Genomic DNA, 27,646 nt, shown 5'->3' with positions numbered 1-27,646 from the left:
TGACCTCAAATGATCTGCCTGCCTTGGCCTCCCAAAGTGCTAGGATTACAGGCATGAGCCACTGTGCCCTGCCTACCATCATATTTCTATCAACATTCTGGTCACACCACTTAAGTAATCTCTTAAAAGCTCTAGACTTTCTCTTGTCTTCACTTCTTCTAAGCCTCACCAGAATCACCCATAATGCTTTGCTCAAGGTAATCTAGGCTTTTTCTAGCCTGTTCCTCCAAATACTTCCAGCCTTTGCCAACTACCTAGTTCCAAAGTTGCTTCCACATTTCCAGTTATCTGTATGGCAACAACCCCACTTCTCTGTATCAATTTTCTATCTTAGTCCTTTTTATGTTGCTATTACTACATACCTGAGACTAAGTAATTTACAAAGAAAGCAAATCTATTTCTTACAGTTCTGGAAGTTGGAAAGTCCAAGGTCAATGGACCACACCTGGCTGGCTTCTGAGGTCCTCATGCTGTGTTGTAACATGGAAGAAAGCATCACAGGGCAAGAGAAAGGCACGTTGAGAGCCAAACTGGCTTTTTTTTTTTCTTTTTTGAGACACAGTCTTGCTCTGTCACCCAAGCTGGAGTGCAGTGGCGCGATCTCAGTTTACTGCAAGCCCCGCCTCCCGGGTTCACGCCATTCTCCTGCCTCAGCCTCCCAAGTAGCCAGGACTACAGGTGCCCACCACCACGCCCAGCTAATTTTTTTGTACTTTTAGTAGAGACGGGGTTTCACCGTGTTAGCCAGGATGGTTTCGATCTCCTGACCTCGTGATCCACCTGTCTCAGCCTCCCAAAGTGCTGGGATTACAGGCGTGAGCCACCGCACCTGGATTTTTTTGTTTTTTGTTTTTTGTTTTTGTGAGACAGAGTTTCACTCTTGTTGCCCAAGCTGGAGTGCAATGGTGCGATCTCGGCTCACCACAACCTCCGTCTACTGGGTTCAAGTGATTCTCCTGCCTCAGCCTCCTGCATAGCTGGGATTACAGGCATGTGCCACCACGCCCAGCTAATTTTGTATTTTTAGTAGAAACGGGGTTTCTCCATGTTGGTCAGGCTGGTCTTGAACTCCCAGAGATCTACCCGCCTTGGCCTCCCAAAGTGCTGGGATTACAGGGGTGAGCCACTGCGCCTGGCCCAAACTGACTTTTATAACAGACTCACTGTTATGATAACCCATTAATCCATTCACGGGGGCAGAGCCCTCATGACTCGATCACCTCTTAAAGACCCCACCTCTTAATACTGTTACAGTGGGGATTAAGTTTCAACATGAGTTTTGGAGGGGGCTAACGTTCAAACCACTACACCAACCCAGAAAGAATATGCTGACACCATGAGATTGACACACTGGGGCTAAAGGTTTTGAACTGGTAGGATGGCAGCGGGGAAGACGAGCAGCTAGTGTCAGCAATTCAGCCTTTCCTACTACACACCAATAAACAGGCCTCTGTCTTGACAGCCTCAAGGTACAGATTTAATATTATATGCCCCATAACCCCAAACTACCACATCTTTAATTTGGAACATCCACAAAATGGTTTTGCCTCCTAACTGGAAGATTTGAATTTCAATGATAAAAGTTATAGGATAAGTATTCAATGGGAAAAACAGGATGGAACTAAGATTTTATTTTACAATGAATAGAGGATAGAAGACAACTGGGATGGGCCAATAGGCTTTAGACTGTGGTACCAGTTAGGAGGCAGCAATGAGAATGTAAGCTAATGCTGCAGAAACAGGAATATACAGAATGACTGGATATATAGCTTACATTGGATCAAATCAAAGATGCCTTTCATTTATGTGTTGGGAATACATAAAATAACACATTATTTAAAATCTGCTGCCAATTATTGATAAAATGCAAAAACAAAAAGAGATGTCCATAGCAAAACCGAAATTGCATTCTAGAACTTACCTTCTTATAATATCTAAAGAAATAAGCAAATGAAAAAATGTAAAAATTCAACAAGAAAAAAAAAGCCAGCATAAATTGAAGCAAAAAGAAACTGACTATGAGTAGACAGAAAGTTTTGCTTCCAATTTTAGTGGATTAGCTCATACAACCCTCCCAGCAGATAACATTTAAAACTCTGGGCAAAACATAAACAGAACACTATCTGGAGGCCCTGGGGAGCAACTGAAAGCAGATATAAACTGAAGCTGGCACTTGGAAAAATGAAATCTTACTCAGTGAGTTTCTTGTGATTTGGCTTTTTGCCTGAGGGCAGGCCCCAGCTGGAATCATGCTAAGTGGCTAGAATTTGGATATAAATGCAGGCTCTTACCAGTTTTAGGAATTGGAAAACAGAGTTCAGGCCTCCCACGGTGGCCAGAAGGCACAGAGGGAAAACCTAAAAAGAAGAGAGGCATAAAGGGGGGTCTCCAATATCTGTGAGTAAACTTTGCCCAAATCTCTGGCCAACTCCTGAACTACAGATGTGCAGAGAAGACACCAAGCTGCCCCTCTAGGGGGAAAATAATAAAACAAAGATTTCCCACCTCCAGGAGGACAAAGTTTAGAGTTTGAATACAGTCAAGTAAACTGGCTGCTAAAACAAACAAACAAATCTTCAGAACATAATAGAATCCATAGTTTCTATAATGTAAAATTATAGAAATTTACTATATCCAGAGTAAATTTCAAAATTATGAGACAGAAAAAAAACCTCAGGAAACTGTGATTCACATTCAAGAAAAAAGGTCATCAATAAAGACAAACCCCTTACTTCTTATGGTATAATGTTGAAAAAAAAGTTTTAAAACCCAAACCCTGAGATAAGCTAGATGTTGGAATTAGCAGATTAAAAAGTTTAAAGCAGCCAAGTGCAGTGGCTCATGCCTGTAATCCCAGCATTTGGGGAGGCTGAGTGAGGCAGGAGGATCACTTGATGCTAGGAGTTTGAGACTAGCCTGGGCATGATAGTGAGATGCCATCTCTACAAAAAATAATTTTAAAAGTTAGCCAGGCATAGTGGCATGCCTGTGGTCCTAGCTGCTCATGAGGCTGAGGTGGGAAGATTACTTGAGCCCAGGGGTTTGAGGTTGCAATGAGCTATGATTGTAACACTGCACTCCAGCCTGGGCAACACAGCAAGACCCTGTCCCAAAAAGAAAAAAAAATTAAGCATTTAAAAGTTCTTAAAACTGTAAAATAACAGTGTTTGAGAATGTAAAAGAAAACATATTTATTCTGAGTGAACAGACAGGAAATCTCAGTGGAACAACAGGAGCTGTAGCAATGTATTACGTATTTATGGTGTATGTAAAAGTACAATGTAGGGCAGCAATATAACAAAGGATAGGAGAGAAGAATTGGGAAAACACTGTTGTAAGGTCCATAAACTGCACATGAATCACTATAATAGTACTTAGAGGTAGGTTCTGATTAATCAAAGATGTATATTATAAACCTTATTAGTCTGCTTTGCATTGCTATCAAGGAATACCTGAGACTAGATAATTTATAAAGAAAAGAGGCTCATTTGGCTTATGGTTCTGCAGACTGTACAGGCATGGCACCAGCATCTGCTCGGCTTCAAGAAGTTTTTTTTTTTTTCTTTTTAAATTATACTTTAAGTTCTGGGATACATGTGCATAACACGCAGGTTTGTTACATAGGTATACATGTGCCAGGTGGTTTGGTGGACCCATCAACCCATCATCTAGGTTTTAAGCCCCATACGCATTAGGTATTTCTCCTAATGCTATCCCTCCCCTTGCCCCCCACCCCATGACAGGCCCTAGTGTATGATGTTCCCCTCCCTATGTCCATGTATTCTCATTGTTCAACTCCCACTATGAATGAGAACATGTGGTGTTTGGTTTTCTGTTCCTGTGTTAGTTTGCTGAGAATCATGGTTTCCAACTTCATCCATGTCCCTGCAAAAGACATGAATTCATTCTTTTTTATGGCTGCATAGTACTCCATGGTGTATATGTGCCACATTTTCTTTATCCAGTCTATCATTGATGGGCATTTAGATTAGTTTCAAGTCTTTGCTATTGCAAATAGTGCTGCAATAAACATATGTGTGCATGTGTCTTTATAGTATAATGATTTATAATCCTTTGGGTATATACCCATTAATGGGATTGCTGAGTCAAATGGTATTTCTGGTTCTAGATCCTTGAGAAATTGCCACACTGTCTTCCACAATAGCTGAACTAATTTACACTCCCACCAACAGGGAAAAGTGTTCCTATTTCTCCACATCCTCTCCAGCATCTATTGTTTCCTGACTTTTTAATGATTGCCATTCTAACTGGCATGAGATGGTATCTCAATGTGGTTTTGATTTGCATTTCTCTAATGACCAGAGATGTTGAGCTTTTTTCATATGTTTGTTGGCTGCATAAATGTCTTCTTTTGAGAAATGTCTGTTCATATCCTTCACCCACTTTTTGATGGGGTTTTTTTTTTTTTTTTTTTTGTAAATTTGTTTAAGTTCCTTGTAGGTTCTAGATATTAGGCCTTTGTCAGATGGATAGATTGCAAAATTGTTCTCCCATTCTGTAGGTTGCCTATTCACTCTGATGATAGTTTCTTTTGCTGTGCAGAAGCTCTTCAGTTTAATTAGATTCCATTTGTCAATTTTGGCTGTTGTTGCAATTGCATTTGGTGTTTTAGTCATGAAGTCTTTGCCCATGCCTATGTCCTGAATGGTATTGCCTAAGTTTTCTTTCTTTTTTTTTTTTTTTTTGAGACGGAGTCTCACTGTGTCTCCCAGGCTGGAGTGCAGTGGCGTGATCTCGGCTCACTGCAAGCTCCGCCTCCCAGGTTCACGCCATTCTCCCGCCTCAGCCTCCCAAGTAGCTGGGACTACAGGCGCCCGCCACCGTGCCCGGCTAATTTTTTGTATTTTTAGTAGAGACGGGGTTTCACCGTGTTAGCCAGGATGGTCTCGATCTCCTGACCTCGTGATCCACCCGCCTCGGCCTCCCAAAGTGCTGGGATTACAGGCTTGAGCCACCGCGCCCGGCCTAAGTTTTCTTTCAAGAAGTTTTTCACTGGTGGTGGAAGGTGAACAGGGAGCAAGCACATCACGCGGCGAGAGAGGGAGCAAGGCAGAGGGGGAGGTGCCTGTCTCCTTTAAATACCAGTTCCTGTGTGAACTAACAGAGCAAGAACTCACTCATCACCATGGGGAGGGCACTAAGCTATTCATGAGGAATCTACCCCAATGACAGAAATACCTCCCACTGGGTCCAACCTCCAACACTGGGGATCACATTTCTTTCCTTTTTTAAATAGAGACAGGGTCTCACTAATGTTGCCTAAGCTGGTCCTTGGACTCCTGGCCTCAAGTGATCCTCCTGCCTCAGCCTCCCAAGTGCTGGGATTACAGGCGTGAGCCACCATGCCTGGCCTGGGGATCACATTTCAACATGAGATTTGGAAGAGACAAATATCCAAACCATATCACCCTAGAACAAGCACCAGAAAATTTGATAATAAATAAAAAGTCAATAGAAGTAAAATGGAATACAAAACACTCAGTCTTTCCAAATTTCATGGAAGTATGCAAACTCTCCAGGAGTGGATAGTGAAGGAAGGAGAGGAACATAATGCACACAAGGCAGAAATCCCCTGTGGAATAAAATGTCACTTCAGATACAAAATTACAGAATCTCTCTATAAGAACGTGAACTCAGTAAAACAAGAGTTGAATGGCAGATCATAAACCAACAAAATAAGATGGAAAATAATATTGTAGACCTCAAGAAACAACATTAGAGATCCAGTAAATAAATTAGAAACAGCTAAGCATAGGATAGACCTTGGCAAAAATCAAATTACAGGTATAGATAAAAGATCTAAGATGATCACCGTGAATACAGAGGAAAAAGACAAAGAGAATGAAGCGCAGAGAGAGAATTTCATAGAGAGGAAAGACAACGACCATCCAACATAAGGACAATCTGCTTCCCTGAAGTTAACAGTCTGGAAAATGAAAGCTGTGTTCAAAGATCTATGTCACTAAACATTCTTGGGATAAAGAGAGAATTGAGTTTGCAGATTGAAAATATACTATGATCTGAAAAACAGATGCAGAAGGTACAACACTGAGACATATACCAGTTATGCCACTGACATTCAGGGACGGGCTGGGCGCAGTGGCATATGCCTGTAATCCCCGCTCTTTGGGACTGTGTATAGACAGGAGGATCACTTGAGCCCAGGAGTTTGAGATCAGCCTGGCAACATAGTGAGACCCTGTCTCTACAATTTTTTTTAAAGTTAGCCAGGCATGATGGTGTGTGCCTGTGGCCCCAGTTACTTGGGAGGCTGAGGCCAGAGGATCACTTGAGCCTAAAGTGCTGGAATTGCTCAAGAGGTTGAGGCTGCAGTGAGCTATGACTGTGCCACTGCACTCAAGCCTGGGCAACAGAGTGAGTGAGACCTTGTCAGAAATCAGAAAGAGGAGAGGAGAGGAGAGGAGAGGAGAGGAGAGGGAAGGGAGGGAGGGAAGCAGGGAGTTCCAGGATAAATGACTCTTAGGGCAATCAGCCAGAGAAAGCAAATCATTCATAAGAGAGAAAAAGAAGCAGGCCTCAGACTTTTCCACAGTCAAACTCAGTACCAGAGGGCAATGGACCAAAGTCTACAACATACTGAAGGGGGAAGATGTGACCTGTGGACATTATATCCAAGATATAGAGCCAGGATGTATTCATCATTTTCTTGAGTGTCATTTAAATGTCTATTCTTCTGATACACTCAAGGAAAAGTAAATTCTTACAGAGAACAGCGTCTATATAAACCCATTTTTATAAATGTATTTCTTTCTGCCTAGCTCCTTTCCATATATGTGCCATGGAGAGATGCCAGGAACCCTGTGGACAGTGGTTATTTCTGGGTAGTGGGCTTGGTTAGATTGTTTACTTCAATCTCTTCCTCGTCGCATTGGCACCTGCCTCACGCGGCTGTGGGGGATATAGCAGCGACGCAGGAACATGCTTTGCACGGCGCCTGGCACGGGAGGCTTCGAAAACTAGAACACTGGAGTCTGCTATAAGCAAGCTTGGTTAGTGGAACCAGGCTGAAACCTGAGAATCTGTCATTTTTCAGCTTGCTAGTGAGACGGATCTGAGAATCATAGAAGGTGCTCCATGAATATCTGCTGCTCTGAATTAAGCTGAAACCAGACAGCGACAACCCATTTTGAGCAAACCATTCACAGGCAGTCACTCCTGAAGCACCAGAGCACTGAGGGGAAATCTTATTTAAGGCGAGGAAAATGACCAAAGGCTGGGAAGGGGGAGGATCCAATTGCATGAGCCATACATTGATCCTTAAAGAACTGGACCCTGCCTCTCTCCAAAGCTACCCAACAGGCCGACGACCCTGGGTGTCGTATGGAGGAGGCTGGGATAAAGACTGTTCACACGAGGAAACGTGTTCTGTCTCAAGGTTATGTCTAATGACCTGGGTTTGCATGTCTAACATAACTGGAAATTACTCAGCTATTTGCCCTTTTCTGTTAAGATTTTTCCCATCATTAAAGAAAAAAAAAATTGAAAATACAGAGGCAGCAGAAAGAACAAAATCACACCCGGGGACATCTCACTTAAGGACAACCTGAGTATTTTGGAATATTTTCCAATCCGCTACAGATATTCCATACACATCTTCTGTGTTATTATTAACTCTTCATGGATATCCTTGTTCCTGGCTATAGATTTTAACCACGTGGCTATATTGTGACTCATTTAGCCTTTTCCTATTCTTAGGCATTGACGTTATTCTTATAAATAATGATACCATGGCTAGCTTTGTAGATAATGTATTTTCTATATTTGAAAGTATTTCCTCAGGAAAGATTCAAAGAAGAGGAATTACCATGCCAAAAGATATTGAAATCTTTAGCCATATACTTTTAAAATACTTACCTTGATTTCCAATACAATATCTAAGGTTCAAGTCATTATTTATGCTGAGATTCTTCAAAAACACATTGTAATCTACTGCAGTATCATTGTGGATGTTGTAGTGTTTCGAAAACCTAAAATACAAATGTTCTTTAGCAATGAGAAATTATGAATCTAAAATGAAGCAAGTGTTACTAAGGTATCCTTTACACTCGGGCTGGCATTAATTTTAATGTCTGTTTCTAGCTACAGACGGAATTGAAAAGTAAACCCCAGAAAATGTTACTGTCAGATTTTTTTTTTTTTTAATGCAGCCACTTCGAGATCACTTCTTTAGCCTACAGCTGGATGCATCGAGATTACAGTGAGACAGTAAACGTTGCTGGACCTGTTGAGAAATGGCCAGACCTAGACAGCACCTAAGGAGTTTCTCCTTGCTCTGGCGGGAGGGGAGCTGGGGCGCAGTCTGCATGGCAGCCGCCTCTCCACTCCAACAGCAGAAGCAGGTCCCACTTGCCTTTAATAATTGGAGGGAAATGAGTCAGCCAGCACAAAATTTCCATAAGCAGGGGAATGGAGAGCTGGGTGGAGGAGCCAGCAGAGATGATCTCGACTGAGCATATCCTTTCTCTAGAGAGAAACTGAGGCCCACAGATGGCATATGGTTTCAAAACAGGGGGTGGCAGAGGGAGCAAAGTTTCTCTTGAAGCATTCTGGGATTTTTATATGTAACATATAAAATAAGACTTTTTAAAACAACGAACCACTGTCTATCCCTGAAATACACTGATGTACACACACACACACACACACACACACACATATATATATATATATATATATATATATATATATATATATATATGTTTTTGTTTGTTTTTAGACAGAATCTCGCTCTGTTGCCCAGGCTAGAGTGTGGTGCTGCAATCTCAGCTCACTGCAACCTCCACCTCCCTGTTCAAGTGATTCCCATGCCTCAGCCTCCCGAGTAGTTGGCATTACAGCCATGCACCACCACGCATGGCTAATTTTTGTATTTTTAGTAGAGACGGGTTTTTGCCATGTTGGCCAGGCTGGTCTCAAACCCCTGGCCTCAAGTGATCTGCTCACCTCAGCTTCCCAAAGTGCTAGAATTATAGGCATGAGCCACTGTGCCCAGCCGAGATAAACTTCTTTTAAAGTTAAGATAAATAGGATGTTTGAATTTTTAAAATAAATTTTCCATTATTCAAGTCTTCCACCTGATAAATGGTTTTCTAGATCATTTCTGTGTTATTACATTTCTAAAAATCGACGGGTTTTAAGTGTTTGGTTATATTATCTCCATATGTGTTGATTTCTATAATTATGTGATCTCATACTGCTTTCTAAAAATTTAGTAATTATCACTTAAAGTATTTGTTATTTTTCTGTTTTCCAAATTTAACAAAGAGTAATGTCATGTAGTTATTTCAATGCATACCTTTTTTTCCACTTTGATGACTCTTGCCTATTGTTTTAATAAGATAAATGATCTCTAGGTGTGATAGCTGCCAGATGTTAGCAGTGAAACTCCCTAAACAGCTTCATCTTTCATCCATGGTCTCTGTCTTGTGAAAATGAGGTAGTAAGTTTGAGAAACCAGAAGGCCTAATTGAGGGGAGAAGGGTATGACTCCAATCAGCTCAGAAACTTCTCCAGCATCACCACCTGTAACTGGGTTTCACTCATCTGCTCAGGCAACAGGCTGAACTGTAGTGATTTGTTTGCTGGTTTTACAAGGCTGCTCATAAATGATTTCACCTATTTCAAACACGCTGGCCTCCAGGGCAGCGGAGAGTAGGCTGGAGGGAGATGGGAAACACAAAACTCAATGGGTTTGGGGATATCCCAATTAAATAGAGGACTTGGTAACTGTATCTCTGGCCTCTTCTTTTATGCTTCTTTTTTATTTCTTTTATGCTGCCTAAATGCAACAGGTCATCACAGGGCAAAGGGCATTCATGGAGTCTTTATGATGATGAGATGGTCACTGTGAAATCAGCCCTACTATGTGCAAGCGTGTCACAGGCATGTTATGTACATTACGTTGAGTCTTCACCCCAGCCCTGAGAGGTGGGCTGCTCAGTCCCCATTTTTTTTTTTTTTAGATGGAGTCTCACTCTGTCGCCAGGCTGGAGTGCAGTGGTGCGATCTCAGCTCACTGCAACCTCTGCCTCCCGGGTTCAAGCGATTCTCCTGCCTCAGTCTCCCGAGTAACTGAGACTACAGGCGTGCACCACCATGCCTGGCTAATTTTTGTACTTTTAGTAGAGACGGGGTTTCACCATGTTGGCCAGGATGGTCTCAATCTCTTAACCTCGTGATCCACCTGCCTCAGCCTCCCAAAGTGCAGGGATTACAAGCGTGAGCCACCGCACCCGGCCAGTCCCCGTTTCTTTAAGAGAAAACTGAGTCTTGACAAGGCCCAGGAGCTACCCTGAGGCCCTAGAACAAGGGAGGAGAGAGCACAAACTTCACCTCCAGCAGCCTGACTTCAAAGCCTGGGCCATTTGTACCACACCAAGAGCCGAATGTTGAAATTAAATAGAAAGCTGTTAGATAAAAGAAAGGATTCAAAAATGCATTGTGTTTCCTGCTCAAAAATAAAAAAGACAAAGTTAATACTGAAGCAGCTTCTCCAGGAAAGAGTATATTCTTGAGCTTCAATAAGAAAAGCATTAAAGCAATTGAAGAAATGGTCTACTTTTGATCTTCTGTGTTTCTGAGTCTAAAGGAAAGCAATTCTATTATGTTCAGTTTCTCAAGCCTTATCATGAAAATAGCATTGTTTTTGAGGCTTAAAAAAATCTCAAATAAAAATTTGTGGAGTTCTTTATTATTCAATACTTATGAGATGGGGAAACAGACAGTAACATTTTTTATAGATTTACTAGGTTGGAGACTGCAGTGCCAAACACAAGGTTTATTGTCAAATAAAACACTGTTTTGTTTTTTGATTGCCTGTTTTAGAAGAGCGCTGCCTCTGTTCTATAATTGCGTGCACAAAATTATTTAATTTGTTTTGTTTGGATCTTATTCTGGACACTTTCCCAGCCAGAAAAGATGTAAAAATTAAAACATCTATTATATCTTTTATATTCTGAGGTGGGTTATAAAGAGAAAAAAAAGAAAAAGACATTCAAAAGAGTAGGAGATGCCATTTTTTAAAGTCTGCCTGCTTTTCAGGCCCTGCAGCATCAGTAACATGTCACATGCCCTCTAGACTTCCTTGCCTCAGGGGCAAATTCTTCCACTCTGCTTCTAGCAGCAGCCACACTGTCTTTATGAGATACAAGGAGCTACCGGGACCCATTTTCATAGCAACTTAGAACACCAGTGCAATGCGAAAAGCTTGGGCTCCGGGTGAAATGAGGCTTGGTGCTTTTGTTAATGGTCTGGCGGGTATTTAGAAAAGTGTTTGGGAAAAGGCACGAAGAGGGAAAGGACCTCTCGGCTGGGTACTGTAGAAATTAAGCTAGACATGGGCCCATCTTCCAGTGGCTTTCACTCAAAACTCAAATAGCCACAGAAGCCAAACATTTGGCTTCTTCTGAATGATCTGGAGTTTACAGACGGCTCAAAAAAATGCCCGTGCAGGCTTGTGTGTGCTGCCCTTGGAGTCGGGAGCAGGTGGTGGTGGCGTTCAAACGCCATGAAGCAGCTAAATGTTCTGCTGTTCATCATCCTCCTGCCCCACACCCCTGCACCTCAGCAACAACAGTCCTCAAAGGAAAATTAAGTCTCCGTTATTGTATCAGGATGCAGAGCCAACGGGGAGCACAGCAACAACGCGTGAATCCTGAAATTTGTCATTCTTCTCCTAACCCCAGGCTTTGAGTAAAAATCAACAGTGAACTAGAAATATGTGGGATGGGGGGCGGGCACAGTGCCAAGTGGGGAAAGAGACAATTGGTGATGGATTACTCCAATAACCTGGATGTGTTCAAAGCTGCGGGCCAGAGGACGGACCCGAGGGTGCTTCAGGAATGAGAACCATTAGCTCTCATTTTTGAGAATGCATGGGGAGCTTTAGGAACATGAGAGAATGTCCAGTGAGTGCCTCTTTGAGAAACAAGGTGTGTGTGTGAGGTGGCGGGGGACGAGAGATAGATGGAGCCAATGAACCCAACAGGTCTCATTTTGAAATTGGTTAAAAGTTCTACTGAGCAATCTCTCACCGTGCCTTCATTTGCTTACTTTTCGTATTCCTCGTCTCTTAACTTCAAACAGAAGGTCTCCAGAACTCTTCTTAGCTCCTGCGGTTGAATCAGTCCAGTCTTGTTAACATCAATGAGCTTAAAGGCTTTCAGAACAGTCTTAATGTTTTTGAAAACCTATGTGTAAAAAGTGATTTAGGAAAAGTCAAAAGATCTAGTGTTAGAAACCAAATGGTAATAAAAATGTGAAAGGTTTTTTTAATACTTTTTATAAAATAAAATGTTTTCAAAGACTCACAGTGGTGGGCACTGCAAAAATGACATGTCTACGGAAAAAAGAACACTTTGCATTTATTGAATGTTTTCAAGGCAATTTTCTCTGTAAATGGTCTCAGTAATTTAAAAAAAAAAATCTTTCTGATGTAAAGCAATGTCTCATACACAATTCATTCCCTTTTAGGGCCGTATGAAAAAATCTTTTTTGTTAATTGATACTTAAAAACTACAGTTCTGGCATGGCTGGACTTGTACAATTTTTATTTTTCACAGCCATATGCAAACTATTTTTACTAGGAGCTGGAAAATATGACTGTATATTTCAACCCCTCTAAATTTTTTAAAGATATCACAGAAAAGTTTTGTAGAGACTTCTCCAAACTCAGCAAATGATATTTAGTGGGTAACAGATGCACATGACATTAGGATAGACCCTGTGGATCCGCAGGGAGCACCCAGTATATTTACTGGGTGCATAGATGCACATGGCATTAGGATAGACCCTGTGGATCTGCAGGGAACATCCAGTTGTGCTCTTAGCCTTAAACTACTTATATTCAAAGGAAAGAAGCACAGAGCTGTGTGATGGAAGCCTTTCAATCCCTCTGAAGGAGGTACCATTTCCCCAGCGTTAGATATGGAAACTGACTGCTCCCTGCTCACACTCCACATCTTGTTATTACCAAGGACTGCTGACTCTGCACAATCCAGCCCCACGCTGCAGCCGCCCACCCCCCATCTTTCCAGCTCACTCCCTTGGGCGCCCAGAGCTCACACAGCCTTGACCCACTGGGCGCTCCCCTGGGCTCCTGCCTCCCTCCACACTCCTCCACGCCTCTCAGCCTCACTTCCTTCCTAACCCTCCCATCAACACCTTCGCCGCTTGGCATATATGCTTGACTCCCTCCTCCCCTCTGCCTCCTCCTACTCTCTTGGTGAGACCCTAACCGCGGGTAAACCCAACTCGCCACCTCTTCCAGACCCATCCAAATGTCCTGACATGGCTGGAGAGAAACACACCACGAGCACCTCCCTGGCTCCCTCCCAGACCATTAACCCACTCAGAACTTAGTGCAGTAATCCAATTTGCTACACCGCCACTCTCACACACACATCCACAGATACATGCACACACACCATCACTCACACACACACATAGTCATACACACACATACACCTGTGCATATACTCACATACAAACCATCACTCACACACATATATTCACACAGATAGTCACATGCACACACACCATCACACACACATATATTCATACACATACATGCCTGTGCATATACTCACACACACCATCACTCATACACATATATTCACACACACACATATATGCACTGATACATGCACACACACTATCACTCATACACACATATATTCATACACACACACACCTGTGCATATACTCACACACCATCACTCACACATATTCTCGCACACACACACAGATACTCACAGGCACACACATCACTCATACACACATATATTCATACACACAGACACACCTGTGCATATACTCACACACACTCACACCATCACTCACACACATATATTCGCACATATATTCACACACACATGCACACTCTACACGCATACACCTGCATATACTCACATATTCACACCATCACTCACACAAATATATTCACACACACTCATATATGCAGATACTCACATGCATACACACCATCACTCACACACACATATATTCACACACCTGTGCATATATTCACACTCACACCATCACTCACACACATATATCACACACACCTGCATATACTCTCACACACACACACACACAGGCATATACTGATGCACTCACACCATCACTCACACACATATATTCACTCACGCATGCACATATACACACACACCTGCATATACTCACACTCACACCATCACTCACACACATATATTCACACACACCCTGTATTATACTCTCATACCATACCATCAATCACATACACATATATTCACACACACGCATGTACTCATATGCACACACCTGCATATACTCACACACACATCACTCTCACACACACATTCACACACATATGCACATATAATCACACACACACTCACATACACCATCACACACACACATACTCACACACACACCACCATTCTCACACATATATTCATACACACCTGTGCATATGCTCACATGCACACACACTTGTACATATAATCACATACACACCATCACTCACATAGTTACATACACACGCACATGTTCTCTTGCACATATACTCACACTTGCATATAGTGTCATACACACCATCACTCACACACACACACACATACTCCATCCACACAGCCATTCCCACCTTCTACACTCTCCTAACCTCCAACTTCTCCTCCCGCCTCCTGCTTTGCTGACAACCTTACCTCTTATTTAACAGAGAAAACAGAAACAACTAAAGGACAGCATTCTCATTCCCCGCACCCACTTGCAGCTGGCCTGCTCCATCCCCAGATGAGACAGGTGCCTCCTGTCCTGTTGTAAGGGATCAAGGGATGAACCTCCGTGATCCTACCTATGGCCAGGCAGGGCCACGTGATGCACATGACCCTGACCCTGTCCCCAGGCGAGGAAGTGCTCCTGCCCGTCCTACTCCCTCTCAGGTCACCCCATGAAGATGAGCGGTTTCACAAACAGAACCTCCCTCCTTGCCTCACCTCTTCCTCCAGTCACCCATTCCCTTGGACTGAAATCCCCTCAAGATTATCTCCAATGTGTCCCCCTCTCTTAAAACCTCTCCAATCACTTTTGTCCACACTACTGCACAAACACTGTTCTTGTCAGTGTGACCAAAGACTTCCACCTTGTCAAACCCAAGGGCCACTTCTCAGTCCTCATCTTGCTGTCCCAGCAGCCGCCTTTGACACAGCTGCTTGGTCCTTCTTCCTTGAGGCACTTTTGCTGCTTAGCTTCTAGAGCCAATGCTCTCTCTCCTTCTCCTCCAGCCTTCTTGGAGTCTCCTTCTCAGTCTCCCTTGCTAGCTCCTCCTCCTCTTCCCATCTCCAAGCCTGCAGCATTTTAGTACTCAGTCCTCAGCCCTCTCTGCTTCTCTGACCACAATAACTTCTTGGTGGTTCACTCCTGTGGCTTCAATGTCCCACTGATGACTCCCACATGTCTGTCTTGAGCCCTGGACTCTTCTCAGAGCCCAGCTTAGAATATCCAACTGCCCATTTGACGTCCACCTTGAGACTCTAACAGACATCTCAGGTTTACCAAACCCAAGCTGCTCTACCCGCACTCTCCTATCCCAATAAACGGCAAATCCATTCTACAGGGTTCCTTTTTGCTCACATCCCATATCCAGTCTACCAGGAGAGCCCATCAGCCCCTCCCTCCAGACCATTTCCAGAATTCAATCATGTCTGACCACCCCCAGCCCGCTTCCCCCCATACCCCAGGCTAGTGCAAGCCTCCTGCTTGGTCCTCCAGCCTCCACACTTGACTCCACGAAGCAGCCAAGGAGTTTATATTTAAATGTGAGTCTGAGCATACCCTCCATGGCCAAAGCCCCCCAGGGCTCCCACTCCACTCGCTGTGACCCACCAGGCCACACTCGACTGGCTCCTGGCCACCCCCTGGCCATGTCTCCCTCCACCTGTCCCCCGCCTGCTGCTTTCTGGCCGCACCAGACTCTGCTGCTCCCCATGACTGCTTGGCCCCTCCCGCCTCAACGTGCTGGCGCTTGCTGCTCCTCGTGCCTGGAACATTCTTCCCGGATACTGACTGGCTCACTCCCTGGCTTCATTCAGGTCTTGGCCCAGAAAGGCCCTCCCTAATCACCATGCAAATTAGGACTCCTCACCCCCAATCCTCTTATCTTTTCTCCAAACCCCTCTTCAACTGGCATCGCCTCCTTTTATCTTTATGGTCCGTCTCCCCCTCTGAGAGCAAGGGTTGTTCATGGCCCCAGCTCTAGGATAGCACCTGGCACAGTGTGGACACTCAGTGAGTATCTGTCGGAATGAATGAATCTGTCTCCTCTTCACCTGCCTGGAAAAGAGCCACGCTCTGCGGAAGCCTTGTGTTATGTCTGCAACTGCCTCCTCAGTCGACTGGCCCAAGCATTCAGGACCAATCCTGAGTGCAGTCATGATGACATTCAATGTCAGGATTACAATAACATGATCTTCGCACAAACACGAACTGAACGGATGTCTGTTATGTGCAGAGCCCCGTGCTTAACTCTATACCAGCCTCCTGACTAGAGAACAGCTTACAACCAAAGAACATTGGCTAACATGGCCTCAGTATCCAAAACCGGGAATACTGAGTGCAGCCTAGAGGGAAAGGCACAGGCAGTCGAGAGGGAAAGGCACCAGCAGAAGCAAAACCGGCTCTGGTGCCTCTGTCCTCCACTCCACTGCTCTGCCTAAAAGAGGGAGCCTCAGCCACTGACAGCTCCTGCTCTCATGGTCAGATAAAAATCTCAGCACTTTGTCTGCTGCCAAAGCCAGATTCACCTCCTTTGGTAAAATGGAGGACATGAGGCGATGCGCTTTTTTAAAACCCCAGAGCAACCCATATGGATCTCCAGCGTGAGCACCGGGAAGCGGCAACCTGGCAGCGAGCTCACACCCACCAGAGCGACGTCTCCAAGGCTCTTATCATTTGTCAGACTGAAGTTTGGCAAGGGCTGAAGAATTGAGCTGCAGATGGTAAGGCTTATCAAAGGCAACAAAGTTAGGGCCGTGGTGTCCAAGACTTGTCCCACACAGGGGAGGAGAGAAGAAAAAAGTAAGAAGGAGGAATAAAATGGCTAAGCTAAGGCCCCCGACAATAGTGACTGTGCGCCCCCGCCCCCGCCACCCGCCCAACCACAGTCTCTGGGCTCCAGCCATGAACGACTTTGAATTCGCAAGGGTATTAGGGCTCTTCTCACCCGCTGTGAGCTCCTATTTATAGACGGTCTGACCCCTGCTTTATCCGCCCCTTCTCACTCTGCCTCGGTTATGGGGCCTCTTCCTTCTTTCTTACATGCACCAAGCTTGCTCACGCCTCCCTCCCTGCCTTCGTTCAGGTCTCCATCCCACGCTGCCACTGAGGCCTTCCTTACTCGCCTATTCGAAAGCGCACCTTCATCCTCTGCTGGCCACTTGCTTCATTTTTCTTCTTAGCATTCATCAACACCTGGACCATTTCCTACTTATTTCTGTAGCTGTTTATTGTCTTTCTTCCTCCATTGAAATGTAAATTCCACAAAGCAGGAAGTTGGTTTTGTTTGCTGCCATATCTTCAGGGCTCGGAATAGTGCCCGGATGCAGCGGATGCCCATAAGTACGTGTGCAGAGTGGATTTGCATGCCATGTCTGTGGCCTTTCTCTGCCCTGCCACTGTCCACTCTGGGGTGGGATTCGGTATCTTCTCTTCTGGCTTTCCCAATTATCCCTCCATCCAGCCAGGGGTGGAACCCTGACTTCCACCCTGCCATCTTGGTTTATTTCTGCCTGCACTTGGTAACTAGCTCCTTCCTCTGGGGGTAGGGAGGCCTGGCCCCTGCTCACCTGTCATTCCATTCTACCCTTAAAATCCCCAGCGCCTGGCGGGAGGAGTGCTCAGAGAGCCAAATCCACTGAGAGAGGGAAAAACCGCTGCACAGATAACAAAAGGGGAAAGGTCCCTGCTTCTTGCAGCCTCCCTCCGAACCAGCATGCCTCTCAGAAAAGAACATCTTGCCCCAAGTATCACCTGACGTCATTACCCATGGAGCCCTAACTACCTTCATTCCAGGTGCGGCAAACTACTGCCCACCACCTGATATCGTACACCTGCAAGCTAAGAATGGTTTTTAACATTTTTAAATGGTTGGAAAAAAAATCAAAAGAAGGCTAATATTTCATGACATGCGAAAGTTATGTGAATTTCAAATTTCAGCATCCACAAATAAATTGTATTGGCACACAGCCATGCCCACTCATTTACATATCATCTAGGGACTGCTTTCCCCTCCAAGGGCTGAGTGGAATAGCTGGGAAGATATATACTCCTGAGCCCTTTATGGAAAAAGTTCACTGACCCATATTCCACTCCCCCACCCTACACACCACCCTCACTTACTTACATCTGAGTGGGTGAGGAAGTTTCAGGGGAGTTCTTTGTGCACAAACATGAGGAAGAGCACTTAAGATTTTAAAAGGAAACCAAAGCAACAGCTAACTATGCCTTAAATTAAAGGCTCAGAGCCAGGAAATGAGCCCGTGTGGTCCCAGAGAGTCTCGTCTCAACCCTCTTGCCCCTCTCCTGGCCAGAGACCTGGTCCCAGCCCCACCCTGTGCAGCCCCTGCCGAGCCTGGTGCTGATTCCAGCCTGGCTCCCTGAGCCCTGCTAGGGGCCATATGCTAGCCTTGTGCCTGAGCAGGTGCTGCCCTCCCGGCACCCCCACTGCACCCTGGCCCCTCCACTGTGCCCCAGCCCCCACCGCAGCACTGCAGAGCCTGGGAGCAGGATAGTATCTGACCCTCTAGGTGTCCTCAGAGCCAGGTCTGGGTAGCTGCTCAGACCTTGGCATGATGGCTGAAGCAAGTGATCTAGGGGAGGACCATGAGACTAAACCCACTGGGCTCTTCTGCCTGGAGAGCAAGGCTGGGGAAGGCAAGACAGAAAGCTCTGGATTTCCAAAGTGTGGCTGCATAAGCCAAACCCATTACCTAACATTTAAAGCAAGGAAATGAAGCCCCAAGTCACATAGGAGTGAAGTAAAAGGAGGAAGTGATCACTAAAAATAAAAATAATAAATTTTTGTAAAAAGTAATAGCAAGACTTAAAATATTCAGTTAAAAAGATTTAGGTGAACTGATGAAGGGCAGAATTATAAATGTTACTACAAGAAGCAGAGACTGTCTGACCTTTAAGATGAAAGCCAGGGAGTGGGGAAAATAAACCCTCTCCCAGGCAGGGTGGTTTGCCCCACTGAAAGGCACGTAACTGCTCTGGGCTGGAGCGACCCCCACTGGACAATCCCAGTGTATCAAATCGCCTCTTTGCCTCCTTCCTCTCCACAAGCGACCTGAAGGGCAGAATGATGTAGTGACTAGTCACAGGCTCTGAAATGAGGCTTCGAATCCCAGCTCTGCACCTGTTATTCAGGTAACCTAGGGAAAGTGGCCTGATTCCTCTAACTTCAGCTTCGTTGCCTGTGAAATGAGAATGAATAAGGATATAGGTGTGTGGTGTGTGCTTAAGATGAAAGGAGCTCATGTGTGCAGGTGCTTCACACATGGAACACGTTCAATAGATGGTGGTGAAATGAGAATTGCTGACTGGGATCAAAGGCCGAGGATAGAGTTCCAAATAACCACACACCCATGTCGGGGAGTATTACTCTCCCCAACCCCAGTCCCTCCTTCACCCCTCACCCTCCACAGCACCATTGCCCAGACTAAGATAACAGAAGCCTAGAGATGGAGGAAGGTCTTGAATAGGCAGGAGTCCCGAGCCAAGACCAGAGCCTGGATCAGTGAATAACTATTAAGTGGATGGATGGATGGATGGATGGGTGGGTGGGTGGATGAATGGATGGATGATGAATGGATGGGACAGATAGGTGAATGGATGGGTGGGTGGATGATGGATAGATAGGTAAATGGATGAATGGATGAAGGGATAAATGATGAATGAATGAATGGAAGGGTTATGGATGGATGGATGGATGGACACATGATGAATGAATAGATGGATGGGTTAAGGACAGATGGATGGGTGGGTGGATGATGGACAGATGGATAGATGGATGAATGAATGGATGATGAATGAATGGATGGAAGGGCTATGGACAGTTGGATGGGTGGATGGATGGGTAGATGGATGATGACGGATGGATGGGTAGATGGATGAGTGGGTGGGTAGGTGGGGAGACTGTAAGCCAAGACAATCCTTGTAAGAGACAGGACAGGAACCTGCAAAAAAGGTAGACAGGCATCTCATTTCCCAGTAGATTCAGTGATCTGCTCTGCACCTACCTGGGAAGAGGAGCTGAGACTCAGACAGAGACAGCAGAGCAGGGCAGAAGCAGCAGATGAAAGCAGCCTGAACACCTGTTGTTGGTATGGACGGGACTTGTGAATTTCCCATAGGTTAAGAGGACACCACGAAAGGTAGAAAGCTTGAGCTGTCCTGTTCCCAATGGACTGCCCATCAGGGAAGGGGACCCAAGCAACCAAAGGAAGTGAGCTGGACCACCAGGAGTGGGAGCTGAGGTGGTCCAGAGGGGGCTAAGTCAGGGCCGATCTTCCTCAACAGGAAGTTCAGAGGCCCCCAAAGCACTGTCCTAATTACTCCCCATGGGCCCTATAGGAGAGCTTCCCAGAGAGGACCCAGGTAAGAGAGAGACAGACATGCTCTCCTTCCCCAGCCCTCATCACAGACCCCATGATCTGGGGAAGACAGGAAGCAGAAAGAGGGAGGGAGGTACAGCCAGTGAGCAGGCCCTATCCACTCCAGGGCCCTCAGGTTGGAAGGACCCGAGAGGGGCATGCTGAACCAGCCCCACACTTGAGGTTTAAACTGAACTCGCCTGCACTGGACCGGTTTAGACCTAAATGTGATCAGAGAGCCACCAGATCTGCCGAAGATACTCCTATGGGACGAGAGAGGGAGATTCAGCAGTGTCTGGTGGAGAAAACTGAGAGCTAAGAAATCAAACTGCTTCATATTTGTACCCCACTGAGTTCAGATGGTTCCATAAACCGCTAACCATGGATGCTATTATTACTCCAGAGTTCTTTGTTTAAAATTCTTTTTATAGCACTTTGAGCTCCAGGAAGGAAAACTGTGAACTCAAATAAATCTGACCACCCAGGCTTTAAAGAAGATGAGAAAAGGCCGACTACTTCCTCTCTGAAGCCGAGAATTCCCACTCCGCCTGGAAAACAATCCCTCTGGAGGCCTGGCGCTGATGTGGCCCTTCCCGGAGGCAGGCCAGGCTTCTTCAGGCCAGAGTATAACCTGCAGAGGAACTTAAGCCTTCTACAATTTCATTCTTATTGGCTTCCGTGTAGCTGTTTTCTGTGCAGCTCCTCACTCGGAGCCACTTTTTCTCGCCTGGCTTCTAAGAGAATGGGTCAGGAACCGCATCCCACCCGCCTGCCTGTAGACTGAGCCCCAAGGGGAGGGGGCTTCGGGCACCCCCACGTCTTGGCTCAGCAGCAAGCGGAAGAGTTCAGCACCCACGGCTGTCAGTCTGGCACCTTTCTGTCTCCATCACTAAATTCATTTTAAATTTAAGAAGTACAGATTTGAAATGAAACCATGAAAAAGGATTTCTCTTACAATAAACACATCAATGCTCATTTTCCTTATTATTCTACTTTTGGCTATTTTGTATAAAATCTTTAATTAAAGTTTTTCTTTGAAATTGTCATTATCAACCCAGAAGAAAGGAAGGGGAAAAAGAACAACACAGCTGTGCAGATACGAAGCACCATTCAGGACTAAATGAACTGGAACGAAATAAGTAGCTTGACTGTTATGTTCTTAGTTTTGGCTCTGTATTCTCAATAGCACAGTCTAACTTGTCACTTTATATCGATTCCATCTGTTTACACTCTGCAGAGTATTGGCTTCCTACCGTGAACATTTCCTATTTACCAGCTGGTAGAGATGCGCCAAACCAGATAGGAAAAAATTAGACTGCATTCAGAACCTCATAAACACAAACTTCCAATCCAGGGACGAGCGGGAAGGGGGGGCCGGGCATCGCTCACCTTTCACAAAAGCCTCGCCTCCCTACCTCTGGGCTGATGCTCTCACTGCTCTGGCAGTTGCCCTCACAGGCCAAGGACTATGAATTTCTTTACTGAACATATGCATACCCTGCCTTTACCCAAATTTTGAACAAGCTTACCTAAAAAGATACCCAAATAAGACCCACAAAAATGGAGAAAAGAAAGCTGACCCCGAAAAAATGAGCTAAAGAAACCTAAATGTCATAGTTGACACAATGAAGCAAAACTCTGGTTTGGGGTCTCCTTGCAGCCAAGGTGAAGAGGGAAACTTGTGCTTATATAAAGTCGACAGGCCACGTGAACCTTTCCCCACATTCGATTTTTCATTCTTAAAATGCTTACCTGTAATGTATAGCTTACAGACTTCTATTAAGAAACTCTAGCTACGCATTGAACTTATGACACAGCTATAAAAGGTGCCCCATCTATATACTGAGGGACTTCTGAGAGTGCCAGGCTGGGTGTGGTGGCTCATGCCTATAGCCCCAGCATTGTGGGAGGCTGAGGCAGGAGGATTGCTTAAGGCTAGGAGTTCAAGACTAGCCTGGGCAATGTAGTAAGATCCCATCTCTATAAAAAATTAAAATTTTAAATTTAAAAAAGCATTGCTGATCTATAAGAAATGTTTCCTTTCTTTCATTTCTTTATTACCCAGCCCACACTCATAGGATGGGTGTTCCACCTCAACTGCCACAGGCCAAGAATCTTGGGGCCCCTAAGAGCCCCGGCTGGCCTCAGCTCACTCACAGGACAGAGCTGCACACCAGCAGGGGCAAGCCTGGAAGATCAGGAGCCACCACCCTGACCCCGCATCCTGCTGCTTGTCTGGACCTCATGGGAGAGGATGCTGCTTTGAGAAAGACAAACCGAAGAAGACTGTTTGGGTTACGTGGAAAGCTTCCCAGGTTGGGCCAATGCTGGGTACTGCCACGTGGCTATAGCACTTTGCCAAGAGCCTAGCCAGCCACAGACCACCTCGCCTAAGAACTAGATCAGAATCACATTTTAGAGTAGAAAAAGACCTTGTCTGTCATCTCCCTCAGCATTTCCCAAAATGGCATTCCTCCAAGTGCAAGTTCTGGATCTAGAGCTAAACAAATAAATGCACAGAAAGGCCGACTGCAGCAACATTCAATAGATTTCTATACAGCGGCCTCCTCTGAGCCTTCACTGTGCTAACGTACATTGTGAATCCTCAAGGACTGGGGGAACAGCACTGGAGAAGCTGGGGCCAGCTCTAAGGGACCAAGTCAGCAGGACCTAGTGGTTAACTGCACGTAGAGGCTGAGGGAAAGGAAAGTCCAAGTGCCGGCCAGTTTCTGCCTTGGTGACTCGAGTGGATGAGATCCAGAATGTGGAATATGTTGCACGTTTGGGAAGGAAGACTGTTAGTTAACTCAGTGCACACTCAGCTGGGAATGCCTGCATCCTCCCCGTTCACCCCCGCAGACATCTTTCCTCCTGGCAAATTGATCCAGTTGTTGGGAGAACACCCACCCTGTGCCCTCCCGCCTGCCTTCTTCTGTTCATTCATGAATTCCTAACTTAATGAGCCCCTGGTATGTATACACCACCCTTCCTCTAAGGTCTAGTTCAAATCAATCACCCTCCCTGGGTACTTCCCCAGTAGCCAGTACGGGTGACTTCCTCTTACGAAGTCTTGGAGAGTTTACTGTCCATGTCTTTCAGCTGTCAGTACGAGCAACTTATATTGCTTTATTCCCTGACTCCTCTTGATCTAGGTGCTATACCACCCAATAAACACATTTTTAAACCATCATAACGTGTTGCTTATGCTTGTGTTCCCAAGGTGATTTTAAGTTTCCAGAGGACAAGAATCAGGCTTTAGTCTTCTCTGTATCCCCAATAACCACATGGTGTCCCCATAACACCAGTAGGTGCTCAACAAATGCACATGATGGTAAGAGGGTGACCGATGACTTCCAAGCCTGATAACAGGTACCCCGACTCCAGTTGCATTCCCAGCAAATATACCCACGATGCTGCTGACAGCACTCTCCTAAATATATCAAACCCCCTTATCAGAAACCTTCAATCATCCTCCTCCTGACCCATGCCTAAGGGTTAAAACCTGGCCTTCATATGCGTCTTTTCCTCCAGTCTACCTTTTGAAACTCGTCTGTCCCAACTTGCCTTGAGAAACGTAACGCTACAGAATAGCCGCAGGGCTTGTCTCCTTGTGGTGCTCTGGTCACATCCACACTTCCCTCTCCCCATGTCCTTTTCCTTTGCCAGGTTGCAATTCTGAAAACTACCCCACATCTCTTCCCCCACCCCATCCTCAACGTGCATTGCAAGTCTATCTATGGTCCAAATCCAAGCTCCAATATCACCTTCCTCACCCAATTGTTCCTGGCTATTCCAAGGAATATGAACTTTTCTACAAAACTTTCTTTATTCATACAATAATTATTTACTGAGTGCATATCAGGTGCCAGGAACTGTTCAAGGCACCAAAGTTACAGCAGTGAACAGGAGAGAAAAGGTGCCTGCTCCCACAGAACACAGATCCCAGTCATAAACAAGTAAACAAACAACATTTCAGAATGTTCTATGTGTTATGGAAAATGTAGTTTTAGATAGGGTAGTCAAAAACATCTCACTGGAGAGCTGTCTAGTGCAGAGCTCTGAAAGCTGGGGCGTTTAACTGAAGTTTACTCGATGCACAAGCAAAAGACATGGGCATGTTCACCAGAGAAGGCTCTGGCTTATGTTTTGAACGGATAACTCTGGCTGTCATGTGGAATGCAGATTGTAAGGGGCAAAAGAGGCAATGGGAAACCCAGCTAAGGGGTCACTGACAAAGCACAGGCCAGTGACGATGGTGGTTTAGGCTATAATGATGGCAGTGGGGATGGATCAGAAGTGTCCAGGTTTGGGATCTAGTTCAGGATAGAGCAGACAGAACTTGCTGATGGCCTGGATATGGGAGGGGCACTGGTGAGGGAGAGGTGATCAAGACCGGTCCTTGGTTTCTGCTTGAATGAATGACGAGTGGTAGAACCATTTACTGACCTGGGAGGAAGGCTTCTCCGGGTGGGGCAGGAGGACAGTCAAGAGTTACGTTTTTGTCTGCAGACACTGGTGAGTCTGGGGCCTCACAAGGAGATGTAAATGTGGGCACCCTCAGCATATAGCCCTCTTATCCTTCCCCAGGTAGCTTTCAATCCTAGAGCAGCGGTCCCTAACGTTCTTGGCACCGGGGACCAGTTTTGTGGAAGACAACTTTTCCATGGACCAGGGGAGAGGGGGTATGGTTTCAGGATGAAACTGTTCCACCTCCAATCGTCAGACACTAGTTAGATGATTCTCATAAGGAGCATGCAACATACATCCTCGCACGCACAGTTCACAACAGGGTTCGCGCTCCTGTGAGAATCTAATGCCACTGCTGATCTGACAGGAGGCGGAGCTCAGGCAGTGATGCTCATTTGCCCACCACTCACCTCCTGCTGTGCAGTCTGGTTCCCGACAGGCCACCAACCAGTACAGGTCTGCAGCCTGGGGGATGGGGACTGCCGCCCTAGATGATTGCAAGCCATCTTTTAACTTTCCACGTAAGAACTCGTATGCTTTATGTCCTCTAAATACAAACTCCTAATTTTGTTGAGTAACTTCTATGGGCCCAGCACTATGGTGAGTTCATTTTATATTTATTCTCACACAGAATCCCAACAACACCGGGAAAACCTTGCAATATTGTTCACCCAGTTCACAGATGGGGAAAGTCTCGAAAGAGGCAAGACTAGCTTGCTGAGGATCACTCAGAGAGTCTCTGTTGGTGTTCAAATGCACGCTCGGGTTTGCTAAGGCCAGAGCTCCAGACTGTACCCCCACACCCTGCTGCTTTAAACATTTACCCCTACAATCTTGTGTTTGCACTATTAATTTGTAACACACAGAAAGACAAAAAAAAAAAACTTAGTCTGAAATAATTGCAAATTCTGATATTGTAGAATCTTTGCTGTAGTTTCTTCATGAAGGCTTTCGTAAATTAATGATAGAGCAACCAAAAATAGGTCCTGGGGCAGAAGTATTCTCAATATAATTTTTAAATAAAATGCCAACAGATTATTTTGTGGTGTGAGATTCTCTAGATCAAAATATAAGTGCTACTCTTCATTTAGATGCACGTAGACACAAGAATAAAAGCTGTGACATTATTAATCACTATATTCAGTTATGATTGATAGGCTTTTCTGCGGGGAGGAAAAAGTGCCTCAGATACAATCTGTCCCAACAGCTCTACGATATGCTAATATTTTCTTCAGATGAAAGAGGAGATGTGTTCAAATACCTGCTACAATAGGCAATTAATACCAAGTGCACCAAAGTAGAGCTGATGAAAGTAGGATTAGGGGAATATTAGGAATTAACCAAGAGTTTGCATGTTTTAGTAAATGGCCTCATTTTGAGCTTGACACAGCCTTTCTGTCAGGCAAACAGACTGCATTCTAGTCTATTCATTCATACTAATGTAGTGTTATAAAATTAAGGTGTGTTTATGAAATGGTGGCGATTCTAACAACTGATTCTTTATCCCTTGAATATTTAATTTTTAAGTGTCTTTTTAAAGAAAATTCACCTCTTTAAGAGAATGAATCTCCCCACCACTTTTATCTCTTCTTCATGAGGATATTACAGAGCAAGCCAGCAGCTCAGCAATTATAATTATTTACTAATTGCTTCTGAAATGACTATCTCCACACACCTCCAAGGCACCAGGGTAATCCCATAAAAACCTGTGTCAAATCACTCGGTGTCCAACAGACACGCTTGTCACAGCCGACTGGGTAGACCAGATGTTCTGGCATCATGGTGCCTGAACCTTCAAGCATTTTTTTTCTTTTGAGAGCTCCCTGACTCGGGTAGTGACATGGTACAAGAGGAAACAGCCTCGGGCTTTGGATGCTTTCTTTTTCCTTTTATACTTCTTTAACTGAATATATATTCTTTAATTCCAGTCTTCAGTGAAGAATATATTTTTTTTGAGGGGGAGAGTCACGACCTTCTGAACATACACTGTATTCCCACACAGGTCAGAACAGCTTCCTGTTTCTCAGTACTTCCCTCAACAGGGCTTACAATGAGCCCTCACCCCACCTTAGATGGTAAGATGGGATTTTCTTCCTGTCTTAGCCACTCCTATCTTCACCTCTTGTCGGGAGTTGACAAACGATAGATGGAGTAAAAAACCTGACACTTGGTTAGCCTGGCAGCACACTGTATCTTTGTTCAAGTTCCTTCTCTCCTGGCAGTCCTCACCTGAAGAATGTGAGGAAGCTGTCTGAGGTCTCGGGCGCTGCCACCGCTACAGGATGGAACTGGGACCCCGCAGGTAGAGACGGTGCATGAAAGACTGATGAGGTGGAAGGAATGTGAAAGGCAGGACACTAGAGAGAAAAGGGAAGAAAATTCCCAAATGCCCAAATGCCTTTCTGCTCTGTGGACAGAAAGGCAACTCTGTGGTTAGAACACAAGGCTCCATTGACTTCTGCAGTGATGATGAACAGAAAGACTTCTCTCTGTGATGGACTGGGTCTAAC

General features: G+C 45.1%; 1 protein-coding gene across 7 annotated transcripts in view; it reads right to left on the bottom strand.

Moving 5' to 3' along the window:
* The window catches only part of EFCAB6 (EF-hand calcium binding domain 6), a 306,691-nt gene that overhangs the window by 215,214 nt on the left and 63,831 nt on the right, over positions 1-27,646 (bottom strand). For all 7 annotated transcript variants that reach the window (XM_003905667.4, XM_031656221.1, XM_021921653.2 and 4 more), the window contains 2 exons: positions 12,094-12,230; positions 7,897-8,009 (listed from right to left, as the gene is read on the bottom strand). In XM_003905667.4, the coding sequence (XP_003905716.2) occupies positions 7,897-8,009; positions 12,094-12,230 (250 nt within the window). The remainder of the gene's footprint in view (positions 1-7,896; positions 8,010-12,093; positions 12,231-27,646) is intronic.

This window comes from Papio anubis, chromosome 16, assembly GCF_008728515.1.
Source record: "Papio anubis isolate 15944 chromosome 16, Panubis1.0, whole genome shotgun sequence".
Lineage (NCBI taxonomy): Eukaryota > Metazoa > Chordata > Mammalia > Primates > Cercopithecidae > Papio > Papio anubis.
The sequence above is the reverse complement of the archived record's forward strand: the minus strand, read 5'-3'. Positions and strand labels throughout refer to the sequence as shown.